This window comes from Solanum stenotomum, chromosome 9 (genome assembly GCF_019186545.1).
Source record: "Solanum stenotomum isolate F172 chromosome 9, ASM1918654v1, whole genome shotgun sequence".
NCBI lineage: Eukaryota > Viridiplantae > Streptophyta > Magnoliopsida > Solanales > Solanaceae > Solanum > Solanum stenotomum.
Window position 1 is genome coordinate 57,829,295 of NC_064290.1, and position 15,887 is coordinate 57,845,181.

A 15,887-nucleotide genomic window follows, 5' to 3' on the forward strand; every position below is an offset into this window, starting at 1 on the left:
GTGGGCCTCAATGTACAATTTCTATAGCTTTTAGTCCAACTCTTTAGTGCAATGTTGGTCCTCCAAACTCCCATTTCTAAATAAGAGTAAAATAAAATATAAAAGAGTTAAAAAAGAAAAAATAAGTGATTTAAGAAAATTATATAAATAACATTAATGATGAGATGAAGATTAAGAAAAAACGTCAAATAAATTAGTAGTATTGATGATGATAAAAGTTAAATAAATCATTTTTTCTATTATTTAAATTTTTAACATAAAATTTCCAATCTTTTAAAATAAAAAATAAATGTTAAAAATTAAAATAAAAATCGAGGAAATAATTATTTTAAAGAAAAATATAACCAAAATTGTCAGAAAAGTAATTATTCATGTGGGTTGTTGTATATGTAGAAAGGCACGTGTACAATTAATGAGGCACAATTAATTTTATAGTACAATTTGAAATGCTTTGTGTACAACATGGTAGTGCCGTATTCGCGCTTTAAAGTGTCAACTCTAATAAGGAGCCAAATGAGTAATAATAATAATTCTAATAAGGAGTAATGAGTAATAATAATAATTGCAATGTTAGTCCTTTTAGGTAATGAGTAATAATAATAATTGCAATGTTAGTCCTTGGTGTTAATCCTTCTATTAATGTACAATTCTTTTTGCACGTTGTACAACTAATTAATGCAGTCAAAAGTTAATGTATAAAATTGTATGCATGTTGTACAAGAGTATTAATGCTGTGTTGGTCCTTTCCAACTCTCACTTCTAAATAAGAAGAGTAAAAGTAAAGTAAAGTAAAGTAAAATAAGGATAATAATAATATAAAAGAGTTAAAAAGAAAAAATAAGTGATTTAAGAAAATTATATAAATAACATTAATGATGAGATGGAGATTAAGAAAAAACGTCAAATAAATTAGTATACGCACAAATTAATATAAGGAAGACAAAAGAATTTTTTAAAATATATTTGCGGAAGCTCTTTCTAACAATTGCACATATATATATATATTTCATTTTTAAAATATGATTCCCTCCGTTTCGATTTTAAAAAGATAATAACCTTTAAATTTTAATATTTTTTGTATAGCATATTTAAGATCACAAAATTAAAAAATATTTTAATATATTTGATATATAGCACAAAATTTAAATGTACATATAAATTTTAATTTTAATTGATTTCCACCAAAAATTATACTTGATATATAATTAGTAAGAGCTAAATGTAATTATAATTTATTTATTTTCATGTAAAAAAGATGTATCATTTCTGAACATATCCACTGGCTTAAGAGAAGAGTGAGACTCTAATTAATGGGGAGAGCGATTTTAAAAATTTAAATTTACAAAAAGAATAAATTAATTTGGAATTTCTTATGCAAATTATGTGGGTTATTAATATTTTGTATTGGTTGAGAGAGAGATTTTTTAAGTTCCTAATTATTGTAATTTATAGTTATTAGTTTGTTTTGATTTATAGTACTTTTTTGCTCATCATTTTTAAATAATATATGTTATTCATGTTCTAATTCACGTGAATAATCATAAATATTTTTAGTTGTTAATTTATTGTGAATTCTAGGACTTTTGACGGCATTTTCAAATAATATAAGATACTTCTTTTATTTTAATTAGCCAACCAAATTTCCATATATGATTTAAAAAAAATTTCAGTTGCTAATTATTGTAATTTATAGTATTTCTTATGTAATTTTTAATAATACATTTTATTCTATTTATTTAAATTCATGTGACAATGATAGAATTTTAAGAATCAACTAAAATTTTTTAGAAAATTTAATTTCTTTCTACTATATTTTGTAGCTAAAATATAATAAATGAATTAATTAAATTTCAAAATGTTAAATTTTAAAGGAAGAAATAAAGTGGGAAAAAATAAAAAAGAAACTGTGAGGAACAAATAAAAGAAGGAAATGAGAATTGTTAATGGGCAATTGGATAACAAAAATTAAAGAAGAATAGAAAAATGTGAAATAGGCAGAAACAGGGGCCCACATTTTTCGGCTTGCACGTGTCTGCCCAAGAAAAGGCTGCATACACGTGGCTAGGAAAGAAAAGAAAAGGAATAAAATGGGTCCAAAGTGAAGGTACAATTTATGTTACTTTTGGTACAATTTCGTGTTGCTTTGTTTGTCCTTTTGGTACAACTTGAACTGCTTTTGGTATCAGTTGTTAAAGCTGTGTTAGTCCCAACCCAATAGTACAACTTGAACTGCTTTTGATATCACTCCTTAAAGCTGTGTTGGTCCTTTCCAACTCTCACTTCTAAATAAGAGTAATATATATATATATATATTCCCTCACTATTCATCTTTTGAAGAAGTGGAGATCCACCAAAATGATTTTGTTTGACATTCCTTTCTTCCAAAAAAAGGTCAGAAAAAAATAATCAAATGAAATGAATGATTATTTAATGTTTATCCATTTTATTTACCTTTTCTTGGTCTAAAAGGTGGTTTACTTTTTTTTTGGGCTCTACCTCTTTCTCTGCAATGAATTTGACCATTTAAATCTTGAGTTTGATCATTGTGTTGTGTGTTTTTATTTTTTTTAATGAATGTAAAATAACTTTTCTTATGCAACTGCTCTAAAGTATCCTTTATTCAAAATTTAAATATTTAAATAATTTTATAAAAGACTTAAAAAGCAGATAATTATTATTATTATTAAGTATTCTATTTAAAAATAGTTATATGATTATTATATATTAAATTATTGTAAATATTATTTTTTTATCTAGAAAATAATTGTAACATTGTTTTATACTTTTATTGGGAAAGTAGTGTAGTTTTAAAAATTTACCGCATTAACAACTTGAAATGTGCAGTTGTGTATAACATTGTCATGTGACATTTTTTTTTTTTTAAAATATATATAAAGCTTTGCAATTTATTTTTAAATTTAATTTTTAAAATTAAAAAAAAATTAGTTTTTCTATAGTGTTGTCAAATGTCATGTGATACTTTTTTTTTTTTTTTAATGTGCACAAGTAAACACTTAAACTTGTATAAAATTAAATAAGTAAACACATGTGTCCTACGTGATATAATACACATAAAATGCCACGTATGACACAAAATTGCCACGTAGGGTGCCATTATCCAGTTGTACCCTGAAATACAATGTTTACACCATTTGTAAACCATCCAAACAGAGTATTAGTTAACGACTTGTAGCATTATCCAGTTGTACCCTGAAACACAAACAACAGAACATTTCTCGCTCAATGGATCTTCAATCTCCTTGTAGCGCTTGCACTTCCCTTCACCGGAAACCTCCTCTTGTCCGGCGACTATCTTCTCTCAATTCCGTCAACTTCCCTTTGAATTCCGTCAAATGCCGCTGGAAAACTACACCGAAGGTTCAAACTCCCGTCGCTGTCGCCGTCTCAGGCCAAAACGGTAGCAGCTATTCTCCCTCAGTTCCTACTCACAAAGTCACTGTTCTCGACCGCCAACGTGGCGTCGTTCACGAATTCCTCGTTCCCGAGGTATTAATTCCTGATTGATTTTCCATTTCTGCTAAATTTCTGTTTTAATATGTGTTTGTAAATGTACAATCATGTTAAATTGTACTATGATTAAGTAAAAAACTGATGTATTTATACAATTAAATTAGCCATGGCTAACTGATAAAGTTGATGTTGAGGACACTAGTTGTGCACTTATTGCTTTGGTGATGCTGCCACTTCCGTTAATTATTAGTATCTGTATATTGACAAGTTTATAAAGAGTTGATTTTGGATGCAGGACCAATATATACTTCATACAGCAGAGGCTCAGAACATTACGCTACCCTTCGCTTGCAGGCATGGTATTAATTCATATACATTAGATAACCAAACTTTTGTTTTTCTTATTTATATGTTTGTCTATTTGTTCTTACATTTTAAGCTGCTCTTGCGTGATCTAACTGGATTAATGAGACTTCTTTTTTGGAAGTGTGAAATTGTTACTATCTTGAAATCCAGAATCTTGGCAAAGAAGTGATGTCAAATTGAACATTCATCTCAAATGTGTGACCATTTTGAAATTAGTCGTGACAACACAAGGAGAACTGGACAATATTTTTGCACTTTAGCATCTTAGAGATTTGAAATGGGGAAATATTTTGAAGCATATTGCATTTTACTCCTTAATCCATGCTCCCAACGACCCCTGTCCAATATAAAATAAAATCTGCTAATGGCATATTAACCTCTATATTTTCTTGTGTCATGCTATACTCCCTTGAATAGTAAAAAGCTAAGGAAATTACACAAGCTTTTTTACTGGAAGATAACATTGAAGAGAAGTTGCATGAATTAAACCAGCTTCCTGCCCCACTCCACAACCCTGTTTCCACTCTATCTCTGTGTCCACCTCCTGCTACATTTCATCAGCAAAATGATTCTGCAATTTTATTTCCCATCCCTTTGATCATGCAGCAAAAAAGGAACTTACCCTATCTATTATGCTGTACAACTACTTATGCAACAAAGACTAGAAAGACTAAAGAGTACTAAGAATCTTGAAATAGATCATCAGAGCTTTTCCAATGGTCTGACTAAGATCTACAAGTAAGTTAGGAGGAGTCAAGACTCAAGAGAAGGCAGTCAAAAGTAAAAACTTGATCATTCATCTAACTATACTCCATACTCTTCCCTTCCATCTCCTTACTTAAATTTCTTCCAGTGGTTCTTTAGAAGATATATTCTATAATTATTTCTTGTACTTTTCAATAAAGAGATGATTCCTTAAGAAAAGTATAGGTGTTACGTGTTAGCAACAACTGTTTATAGGTGCAAGCCGTAATTCCAAAAGTTGAATTTTGAAGGCATAGTTTATCACAGAACTGGGGCTTTTATAAGAGAAACTTAAAGAAAAAAGTGGAGGCTCCTAGACATTTTTTTAGTGTTGTAAACCCGCTGTCACTCTCCCCACCCCCCAAAAAATAAAATTTAAATTTATCTAAGGTATACAATGATACAAACCCAAAGCTACATATTTCATGTCACATGATGGGATGGGACCATTTTCGCACTGTTAGCTTAGTGATTTAGGCCACTTTTGAAATGAAGGAGAAAGCGCTAGTGACCTTTGCTTACAATATTTGGTCACAATCCTCCTTCTCTTGGGTCTGAAGTTTCATTTTAATGTCTGAGGTTTCTTTCTTTGTGTGTCACATCCACTGAAATTGTAGTCATTCAAAGTTAAGAGTTTTGCAACAGAAAATTCAGTAGTGTTTCGAAATCACTTTATGGACCTTATTCAGGGTATTGTGATTTTATTTCCAGGTTTATTAGGAGTGTTATTTGAATATTCTTTCTCTTTCTACAGTATCTGATCTAGTGAATTTCTCGCTTTTCATCGGGGACCTATATCTAGTGATTGAACCTTATGAATCTTTGTGTCTTAACCCAAGTTCGGTTCTAACATCTAACAGTAGTAATAAACCTCCGTGTTGAAAAATATGAACATTGCCGCAATTTCGAATTGTGGCAATTTAAGATGGAAAGTTTTGTGGAGAACATTTAAATAATTCAGCCAATTGGAGCTTCTTTGAACAAGGTGGAGTAATTTCAGTTCATTGAGAATTATGTCCAATAAAGTAGAGAAAGTTCAATCCATTGAGGAATATGTGGAACAATTTCAGCTCATTAAAGATTACGTAGAGAAGATGGATCAAGTCTTCTATATCCACACTTTGAAAGATATTGTAGGATTATATATTCCACCACTTTTTTACTTGTATATATCAGGGGTTTTGCACACTTTAACATATTAATGAAGCTGTCATCTCTCTCTAAGAACTTCAAGATAAGGAGAGGCCTTAATTTTCACTAAGGAGCACAATGCACTTCCTTTGTTGTTTGTTTTAACCTTAAGGTTCTCTTTCTTTATTTCTAACAAATGAACCTTCTTTTTGATCTAGGGTCGAACATATTCGGCTTTGGTTGTTTTTCTTTAACTTTTCACCATTGACTTTTTCATCAGATTTTCTCCATATGAAGGTTCTGTTTTATTACATTTCTCTAATTTAACAATCCACTATGTTGAAGGATGTTGCACAAGCTGTGCTGTTCGTGTTAAATCTGGGGAACTTAGACAACCCGAGGCATTAGGGATATCTGCAGAGTTGAAGTCCAAGGTATTTTAAGTTGTGTAGTGTTTCTGTAGATGCAATCCTTATTGGCCTTTATTTTTAGACTATTGACTTGTGGGAGCTTTAATTGTTTCTCCTTTTTTAGACCTCTTAATGTGATTTTCTTCTTTTTATGCTCATATATGTGAGAAATTAACAAAAATGATAAATCATATATATGACGTGTGACCAGGGATTTCTTGGTCTCAGACTGATGAAGCCTGCAAACCTTGTCTGCTTTTTATTTGTCCACAAAACAATGTTGAGAAGTTGTTCCAAAAGGTTTTGGAATGTTATGAATTCCTATGCACATCATATATGTGATGTGACTGGGGGATTTGGTCTTGAAACTGATGAAGCATGCAAACTTCGTTTGCATGTTATTGTCCACAAAACAATCACTATATTTTATTCTAAAAGATCTTGGAAGATGGAATTTATGAACTTCCATCTCAAGCTAGCGACTATGAGGGTGCTTGGATAAGCTTATAAGCACTTTTTGTCTTATCAACGCATCAAACACCAAAAGTGCTTATACGCTAAAATTAGCCAAAGCCATCAGTTATGTTTTTCAGCTTTTAAGCACTTTCGATTTGACCAAGTGTTTTACTATTTTATTCTTAATTTTTTTTTCGTGCTTCCCCAAACACCCTTCTCAAAACAAAATCCCCAGCCCCATCTCAATTACAATTTTGCCATTCGTCCTTTTCATGTGCAAATATTTTTAAGTATTGCTTTTTATAAATATTTTTTAGGACATTTCAATCAATTTAATAGAAAAATTGCTTATTTACCAAACACCAATGTTTGTTAACAGTTCAATACTTTTATCCGAACTCGTCACTTCTCAGGTATAAAATCAACTATAGAACTTAAAAGTGTTTCTCGACACTTGATTCTTACCAGCTACTTTTAATCAGCTAATGCAAACAGCTATGTATAAGTGATAATGAAAAGAAAATTCACAAATTGTTTCGTCAGTTTGTTAATAATGCCACTTTTGCAAGTCTTTGGCCATGATTTGGAGCATTACTGTAGTTTCCATGCTCATCTCCTATTGTCTCGACTAAATAACTGATCTTATCCTTGATCCTTCTTTCTTTAGACGTTTTTGAGATCTGATGGGAGGCATACTCTGTTAAATCCTATGAGCCAGAGTATAGGTTCAGATCACGATGATTTATACCAATTAGTTAAGGTCAAAAGATGAGGACACAAGGTGTTCACAGAGGTCCTCCTTACTGATACGTAAAAAAAACTATTTTTTTCCCTGTATCTTGAATACTAGATATAAGTGAAGTGATGATCTTTATTTTATGTTTTCTTATTCTATTCTATGTTATTTTTCACCTTGATTAATCGAGTGTGTTTTAATTTATAGGGTTATGCACTTCTTTGTGTGGGATTTCCGTCATCGGACCTTGAAGTTGAAACACAGGATGAAGATGAGGTAAGTAACAACTTTGAATTGCAAAAGTTCGACTTTGGGTGGCAATATCGCAGCTACTTAACCACCCATCACCATCTAAAGAATCATGAACTTGGTGGTGAATCAAATGCTAGCGGTTTGCAAACTATTTGGTCTACTTGACACCTACTTTTCATGGGTTCAGTTTGGGCTATGAAGCATGAGTATGAAATATATGGCCGCATACTAGTATCATACTTGTGTTAGGTATCAATATTTGACGACAATCTTTGGATACTTACTGATATGTCCCAATTTTCTTAATATGTTTGTCTTTACAACATCACACCCTTCACTAGGTGCTTTGAAGGACAGAAAATTACTTGTCAGTGGATTAAAACAAACTGTATTATAGTCTTCTATTTTTTTGGTGTAAACAAGATTTGGCGCCGGAGGTGGTAGAAGTAGTTGAGTTCTTAGGAAACCTGTAATCTGATTAACTGTATAGGGGTGGACCTATCACACTATGGGATGTAAGTTTCCAATTCATCATTTCTTGGATGATGATTTTTTTCTATGAATACAAAGTTACCCTTTTCTCAAAAAAAAAAAATATTGCCATATCCATGCAGCTCACACACTACCACAAAGAGATTATGTGTAATGTACATTCTTTACTTTTCTAAACTTCTTTCTCATGTTCTATTATAGACAATTATCCTTGCTTTCGTGGAACCAGGACGTACATGGTTCCTTTGATTAAGAAGATTCTTCAAAAAAGAAAATGAAGTGAAAGGTTTCTCAATACACAGCATGCAAACATATATAGAGAAAGTGCTGCTGTATTTGGAAAGAGATTGGTTAAAATGGGGTTAATGAAATGCCTGGCCCTTTTAGCCTAAACAATAGGTCTTTTTTAAAAAGAAAATCCCTTTTGAGTTGTTTTGGTTTCATCTCATGACATTCCTGCTCAGCCTGCGCATCGGTCAATCGAGCCTGGCCTCTCAAATCTATACCCCAAATTATGCACAATAAATATGGTAGATAGCTAGTTACGACACACGAAATTTGACCAGGGAAATGGTAATACATAAGAGTTGCGGAGGTAATGACTTCCAATTTTTATACTTCTTATGATATATTTATATGTTTATACTAATTAATTGCTTAAACTAAGCTGATGCCATGATGAGCAAATGGCAAAAAATAGGCCACAGGATAATATAATTCTTCTTCTACTGAATGGTCAGAAAGACAAAATAGTCCTCTTAGAGGACTAGTCAAGAAGCAGAAACATGTTTGTGACTCTGGTCCTACAGGACAAGAAACCAGTAAAATATAGAGTTCCAATAGGGTTAGGAAAAAGGCAGAGACATGCTTGTTCTTTGGCCTTTCAGTTTCTTTAATAGTGTGTTGCTTCACATAGTTTCTTTGAGAGATGTGATGTTCAGGTGAGCTTGCATCAAACTTTTCATAATTCAATTATTATAATAACCTTTCCAACTGCTTTATTTTATGTGGAGCACTGAAGTTGTGAGTATTGTATTCCAAGTACCAGATGTAATTTATATTTCCTCATTGAACTTTAAAGAAAATGTAGCTAATGAATTACCTGCAGTATTTTCTTAATAAGTGGAAAATAAAGCTTTGCTCATAATTTGTTAGATGAAAGGGTGGGGTTTACAGAAAAGTTACTGAAAGCAATTTTCGGAACTCCCTTATGAACTTTTATCTAAATGAACAGTCTTGTAGTTTTGATCTAGCATGCCACCTCGGAAACCTGACAGCATGATATATTCAGGTATATTGGCTTCAATTTGGGAGATATTTTGCTCGAGGACCTATTGTAAGTCTTATGTTCCTGTAATCTCCTATTAATTTAGAAAAGAAGTTGGAGAGGGGATACTGATGATGTAAGGAAGGATAATAATCAAGTCAAGTTCCTAAAGGTTAACTTTTCTTTCCCTGTTGCAGGAGAGAGATGACTATGCCTTGGAATTAGCTATGGGAGATGAGTAACCTGTCAAGAGTTAATTTGAGAAGGCAATATGGAATCAAAAGCAATATGTACAATTTTCTTGCCTCTCTTGCTATATTTGTGTGTAATATGCTCTCCGTGCCTTTTCCTTAGTGGATTGGCTTTTCTCTTGTACCATTATCATATTGAATAAAATATTATACTCTTTTCTTGTCAGATAGGTGCCTTCTTAATGACATCTTGTTATGCCTTAATATACTTTATAGTCTTGAAGATCACATCAGCGTGTGGTGCACTTTCATCTCAATTAATGAGAACTTTCTAGTTATTGAGCATTATTGAACACTCACAAAACTTCTAACTCTGATCAATTAATGGATGAAAATCTTTTGGAATTGGATATTGTCTCACTACAGAAGCTCTATGTTGTTCTTCCCTTTGACCGGCGAACCAACTTCTTGAATATACCACTCATGTGAACACAGCATATATTATGCAAAAGTAAAGTAATCTCTGATGCATGCCAAAGACTGACCTTTTCTTACGAATACCATGTTGTCTAATAGTATTTGATCTGGAAAATTAAATGAAACAAAACTATATTTACAGCAGAAAGTTAAACATAATTAACATTTTTTTTATGATAAAAACATAATTAGCATTTAGGATAGCATGTTCGGTGAGTTTAGTGACCCCGTCATTCTCCTTAGAAAGTAATGAAAATGGCCATTACTCTACTGCATAAATTCTAGGCTGAAATACTCTAGATTATTCAGCTAGACTCCTTACTGGTGCAAGATGTTAAATTGTAACCCATACACCATCCTGCTAGTTAGATGATGTGGAAAATAGTATAGAATTACATTCCACTGTATGGAATCTCTTCCTTTTCTCAGATTTTGTAGATTGCATAGTATACTAACTTTAGATATTGATTCTTTCTTTTTAAGTTCATCTTGCAATGTCAAGGGTGGAAAATTAGGAAGATCTACTAGTACTTATTCTTCCATTCAGAAGGGATAGGAAAGGTAAGCAGGAAATAGAGAATATAGTTATGTGACCCCAAATTGCATATGTCCTATGTTGCATACTCATCCGATAGGAAGATGGTGACAACTTCGTGAAGTAGATAAGAATAAGCAAAAACTAAACAATCAAGACTTCTTTCAATGATGAAAAGATGACCCTAATCTTTTCCATTCAGAAAAGGTCGAATACATAGCCTACTTGAAGGAAAACTGAAGAACCTTTTAAAGGCCATTTCAATTCCATCATATGTCAACATATCATTTTCATTTTGAGGTAAAGGTATTTTCTGCTTAGTTTGATTCTCTTTTAAATCAACGGTGTAGTTGTCGGAGCACGATCACCCATGTGAAAGGACCATATTATGAACAAATTAAGGTTTTTTCTGTTATCCTATCATGTGATGTAAAATCAAGCGCTTCTTTTTCATCTAACTGGTCCTGATTCCTGAATTTAATGAAAGTTCCCATTCATGTGGAAACCATGCATTTAGTGGATTTCTTTCTTCAATATCTTCATTTGGACAGAGACAGAATGTTACTGTACTTCCATAGGCTACATAATTTGTTAGCTAATTTCTGCAATGGTGAGATGAATTGATCAGCGGTTCCGGGCATGTCCTGTATATTGTCTGTGGTCATAGTTACTAAGAAAAGAATATAGTTTCCAAAGCTTGTGGTTACTGATATGAGCAAGGGAACTCATACAAAAACTAAACAATGTGGTTGAAGTATCTAATTTTTGAACACATGTGCATATTGAATTGACATGCTTGCTTCAGTTCATGGGACGATGAAACATGAGATTTACTCCTCTCTATAGCCCACGGCCTTTGGTCTAAGTGGTAAGAGCGCAACATGTGATGCATGGATTAAGCACAGATTACTAGTTCGAGAATGCCACAGAGAGAAGTGGGGTATTTAACTGGAGAAGGGTAGAGGGGATGAGACCATTATACCCTCCTCTCTTCTGGGGGTTCTGGCAAAGGAACTAGTGGCGAAGAGCAACCAGGCTGGATTACCTATCTAATAGTAAGAACTGTACCTCCTTTAGCCCTCAGCATTTTTTGTGGTTTGGTTGAGGCATTGATCTACTTCTGTTAAACTAAAATATCTGACATTGACATTCAGGTCTCATAATTCAACAGTCATATCTGAAAGAGTCAATTTTTAATTCTTGACCAAATGACTGAATGAGATGTTGATGTCTCCCATTTGTTTTGTTTTATGGTAGATATGAATCTAGTCCAGAAAGTTCATTTGACAGTCATTATTTCACCTTCCTCTGGATGTTTTTTTTTTGGGGGGCGGGGTGTGTGTGTGTGGGGGGGNGGGGGGGGGGGGGGGGGGAGGTAAGCTCTCTATCAACAATAGGGGGTTATTCATAGTAAAAAACTACTAGACTATATGGATTCCAACTGAACTTCAACTTTTACTTGGTTGATTAAATTTAGGGGCAGTGCGGGGGTGTGCTCTTATCCTTCCAACTTGAAATTGCTTCAATCAAGACATTTTAAAGTTGTATTTATGGTATCCCAAGATGGAAACAATAATATGGTAGGTGAAAAGGAGTCTTTGCTATCCAGGATTTTTCAACCAGACTTACAAACGCAATACCATTATATACAATACCTTTTGTAGGCTCAACCTGCAAAACTGCTTATTCTATTACAGATGCACGAGGGAAAAAAAGCTCTGTAATAGCTCTATACTAATAGCAAGTAGAAATTTCCTCCGGTTGATGCAGCTGCAATGCCGCTGACACATAACACGACAACTTTAGTCATAGAAGTTTCTAGCACTGGCTCAGCTGCTTTAAAGTTAGCTGTTAAACTTTTGCTCAGCTGTGCTCGTTGAAACCTGTATTGTCCAGAGAACATTTTGTCAAGTATGATTAAAAATGAAGTAGGAATGCTATAAAGGCCTCAGAATTTTTTGTATGATTTATACAGTGATTGGAACAATAATAATTTTTTTTGACAAAGTTGGAACAATAATAATTACTAACTGTGGGTCTCCTAACACTATACTTCAATGCTCCAGGGGTGGCCAAATAAGGCTTAGCTGATCGTATCACTATGGAGTCAACTTGGACAAGTGTAACTTGACCCGATTTGAGGGGAGGAGAAGAAATTTGTGGAACTAAATCATTACTGGTTTCGTTGCATAGTAGTTGTACTGATAGGTTTTATTAAATTTCATCGCAGTGACATGTTGATAGAGTGGAATGATAGAGCCGCTTGAACACAGAGGATTCATATAGCCAGTCCTAACTAATTTGGGATTGAGGCATAGTTGATTGATTGATAATTGATAGTGACGTATTGGACTTAATACTATGGAGCCTTAATCTTTTGTAGTGTAACAGACATGAGTTGTGTAAGAGGAAGGAGCACTAATATGCACTTTGCTACTATCACAGCTGAGACTATGACTAGTGCTATTTCTGTAACCTTTTCAAGGAAGAAGAAGAGAAAATGACACACTTCCTTATGAGCATCAGGTTATACTGGTCCATGTAGTATTATTGGAAATCAACAGAAAACAAAGACTGCTTTAGCAAATGATATTGTCTTGATTTAACTTGCAGGAACCTTTTGCAGGCATTTTACATTTGTTTACATTTTTAGGCCTTTATACCAAGTGCTAAATTGGAGATACTTTTAGCCTCTTAACTGCTTAAGATTTTTCAATCGGCATGTGGTCCATTAAGGTAAACATGTTTGTAGTGGCTCTGTTGGAGATTTGTTATACCATATTCTGAATATTCGAGAGAAGGGAGCAAAGAGAATGAACCTGTGGTGCCTCTTTTAAGTAATTTGCTTGGAAGGTTTAAGGTGTTTAGGCTCAGTAAGAATACTAGTCTTTGTGCTAACCTTCACTATATGATTCTTGCATAAAGAAAATACAGGGCAGGCTGTCTTAGAATAATTTGTTTGCTCGTCAAGTCCTGCTCTTGTGGATCAAAGCTTAACAGGTTACATTTTCATTCTTTTTGGTTGTTTTTGTAAGCTTACATGCCATATGCAGGTCCTGGTTGATGTTCTAATTTGAAAAGGGAAGTAGTATAAGATTTTATTAGAAATTCACACTACTATTGAATGTTCAATTCAATATCTTCTGTGCTATGTTCCAAGATGAACAATGATACTGTTACCGTTGAAGTAGGATTAAATCCTGGTAATTTAGTATTTGAACTGCAGATTTTTTTTAGTGTCGGAATACCGGTTCATCATTGACCGCAACATGAAATATTGAAGGCTTAATACTAAAGAGGATTTTATACTTACCCCTACCGATGTCACAAAATTGCACACTGCACATTTCACTGATCGTGCTCCATATTGGTACATCAGCAGCATGCGGCAGTTGCCACAATTCACATGTGCTACCTGATTTGCTGTGACAATACCATTATTCTTACTTTGACTAGTAAGGATGTGTAACTAGGTGGATTATATGAAATATCTCCATACATTTCAAAAGGCTGTAGTGTCACTTTACCTTCCATAGCTAAATTGACTGTGTGACAGCACGAACATTGCACGCTTGTTGCTCCACGAATGTACATTAGTAATGTGTGGCAGCCTCCGCAAACCAACTGAGCCATCTCAGTGCCTGTTTAAGGTCCGTAACATGTAAAGGGGCTGTTGCTTAATTAAGCCTAATACAACTTAAGGAGCTTAAATAAAGAGTTGAAAATATTCTCAGTCAAGTCAGCTTACAGAGAGCTGAACAGATCGAACAATTTAGTGGAATGCTGGCCATGGAAGCTGATATGGAGAGTCAAGATTCCATGCTTTTGTATGGATACTAGCTAAAGGGGCAGTCCTTACTCAGGACAACTTAGCCTGGAGGGGTTTCCAATTATGTTCACGATGTTACTTTTGTGGTGAGCAAGCTTAGACAATCAATCATATCTTTTTACACTGTAAATGGGCTGATCAGCTTTGGAAAATTTTCATTAATCTAAGAGGCATGTGATGCCTCAAGGATTAACTGATGTTCTAGTTAGCTGGAACAGGGAAGGAAAATTATTCAGTCAAAAGGAGAGATGGAAGATTGTCCCAACATGTATTTGGTGGACATATTTAAGGAAAGAAATCAGAGATGCTTTGAAGACATAGGAAATCCCTTATAGAAGTTAAAGATGAATTCTTTAGTTCTTTACTATTTTGGTGTAAACAAGAAGGTTTAGAAGAAGCAGAATCAATTTTTGATGTTTTAGTAGAGTACCCGTTGGATTGGCTTATTTTAAGTGCTTTTAAGCACTTTTGGAGTGTTTGGATAACTTAAAAAAGTGCTTATAAGCACTTAGTTTTAAGCTAAAATGGTAAAAATAAGCCAAAAGCCATGAGTTAGAATTTCTAACATATGGCTTGTGGCTTATAAGTCAAAAGCCAAAAGCCAAAAGCCAATCTAAACAGGGTCATAGAAAGCTATTTGGGTCTTCCAATTGTAATCACTGTTGGTCTGGGTGACTACACAACTTGTGTAGGCATCTTATATTGATAATACTGTTTTACCATTCTCAAAACAAAAAAGTTCCAAAATGTGGAGGCTGTCTAATAACGTGCATACCCGGAGGTGGTACTGCTGTTACTGCATTGCAAACTGCACAACAAACAGATGTTGCTCCAACTGGATAGAGTAAAAGATTTCTGCATCCAGAGCACACAAGCTGGCTCTGCGTACCTGCTAGCCACCATATTTCTTCGTAAGATATATTGTAAAACAAGGTAATTTTGGTATGGCGTTGTTACACTATTTTGTCAAGTGGCTTGATCCTCCTGGACTGTGAGGCTGTTTCACTAGAAAGCTGAAGTTGAATTCAGATTTATCGAGCAATTAACAAGTTACCAGTCATGGCTGTAAATAAAGCATCCCTGACCTTGTCTTAATTGATTTGATCTATTTAATAAATACTGTTTGATTTATTTTTTACACTTCATCTACAAATACTAAATTGAACTTTGATTTGGATTTTAGGACTGGAGATTTAAGATATGAACTCTTTGATCTTCCGGCTGTAACCATCAATCTTAGCTCATTGTTATGCATGACCATCCTTTTCATTTCTTTCTATGTATTATTATCAGGCAGAAAATAGTTAAGGAAAAATGCTGTACCGTTAGCAGGTGGTGTAAATGGTGTTGGTGGTGTAGGATATGGAGCAAGCGGAACTGGCATTGTGAAGCTAACAGAGGTAGTCCTCTCCTGAGATCTCAAAAGCCTACTGCTTCAAAAACTTCTAACAGAGCAGCTGCTTCCATCTTTACTGTTTCCTGAAAAAACACGGAAAATTATACATGATTGAGCTAGCAACTGAAGGACCT

At 33.7% G+C, this 15,887-nt stretch overlaps 2 protein-coding genes across 5 annotated transcripts in view; one reads left to right on the forward strand and one right to left on the reverse strand.

The window, feature by feature from the left end:
• The first annotated feature begins 3,166 nt into the window (after positions 1 to 3,166).
• Positions 3,167 to 9,742, forward strand: LOC125876875 (ferredoxin C 2, chloroplastic). Its single transcript, XM_049558136.1, has 6 exons — positions 3,167 to 3,507; positions 3,767 to 3,830; positions 6,058 to 6,146; positions 7,522 to 7,590; positions 9,350 to 9,394; positions 9,523 to 9,742. Exons 1-6 carry the CDS (start codon positions 3,244 to 3,246, stop codon positions 9,565 to 9,567), a joined length of 576 nt encoding a protein of 191 aa, XP_049414093.1. The 5' UTR covers positions 3,167 to 3,243; the 3' UTR covers positions 9,568 to 9,742.
• A 2,362-nt stretch (positions 9,743 to 12,104) lies between these two features.
• The window catches only part of LOC125875702 (protein LOL1), a 48,261-nt gene continuing 44,478 nt past the window's right edge, over positions 12,105 to 15,887 (reverse strand). For 3 of the 4 annotated variants that reach the window (XM_049556721.1, XM_049556719.1, XM_049556720.1), the window contains exons 2-6: positions 15,681 to 15,836; positions 15,133 to 15,249; positions 14,056 to 14,169; positions 13,842 to 13,951; positions 12,105 to 12,411 (exon numbers count right to left, since the gene is read on the reverse strand). In XM_049556721.1, coding sequence (XP_049412678.1) covers positions 12,373 to 12,411; positions 13,842 to 13,951; positions 14,056 to 14,169; positions 15,133 to 15,249; positions 15,681 to 15,741 — 441 coding nt within the window. In that variant the 5' untranslated portion in view covers positions 15,742 to 15,836 and the 3' untranslated portion in view covers positions 12,105 to 12,372. The remainder of the gene's footprint in view (positions 12,412 to 13,841; positions 13,952 to 14,055; positions 14,170 to 15,132; positions 15,250 to 15,680; positions 15,837 to 15,887) is intronic. The other variant, XM_049556722.1, reaches the window with a different exon arrangement.

Coding starts and splice junctions, on each gene's coding strand:
- LOC125876875 (XM_049558136.1), top strand. CDS start 3,244: ATGGATCTTCAATCTCCTTGTAGCGCTTGCACTTCCCTTCACCGGAAA. Junction 3,508..3,766: donor ACGAATTCCTCGTTCCCGAG/GTATTAATTCCT, acceptor TTTTGGATGCAG/GACCAATATATACTTCATAC. Junction 6,147..7,521: donor CTGCAGAGTTGAAGTCCAAG/GTATTTTAAGTT, acceptor TTTAATTTATAG/GGTTATGCACTTCTTTGTGT.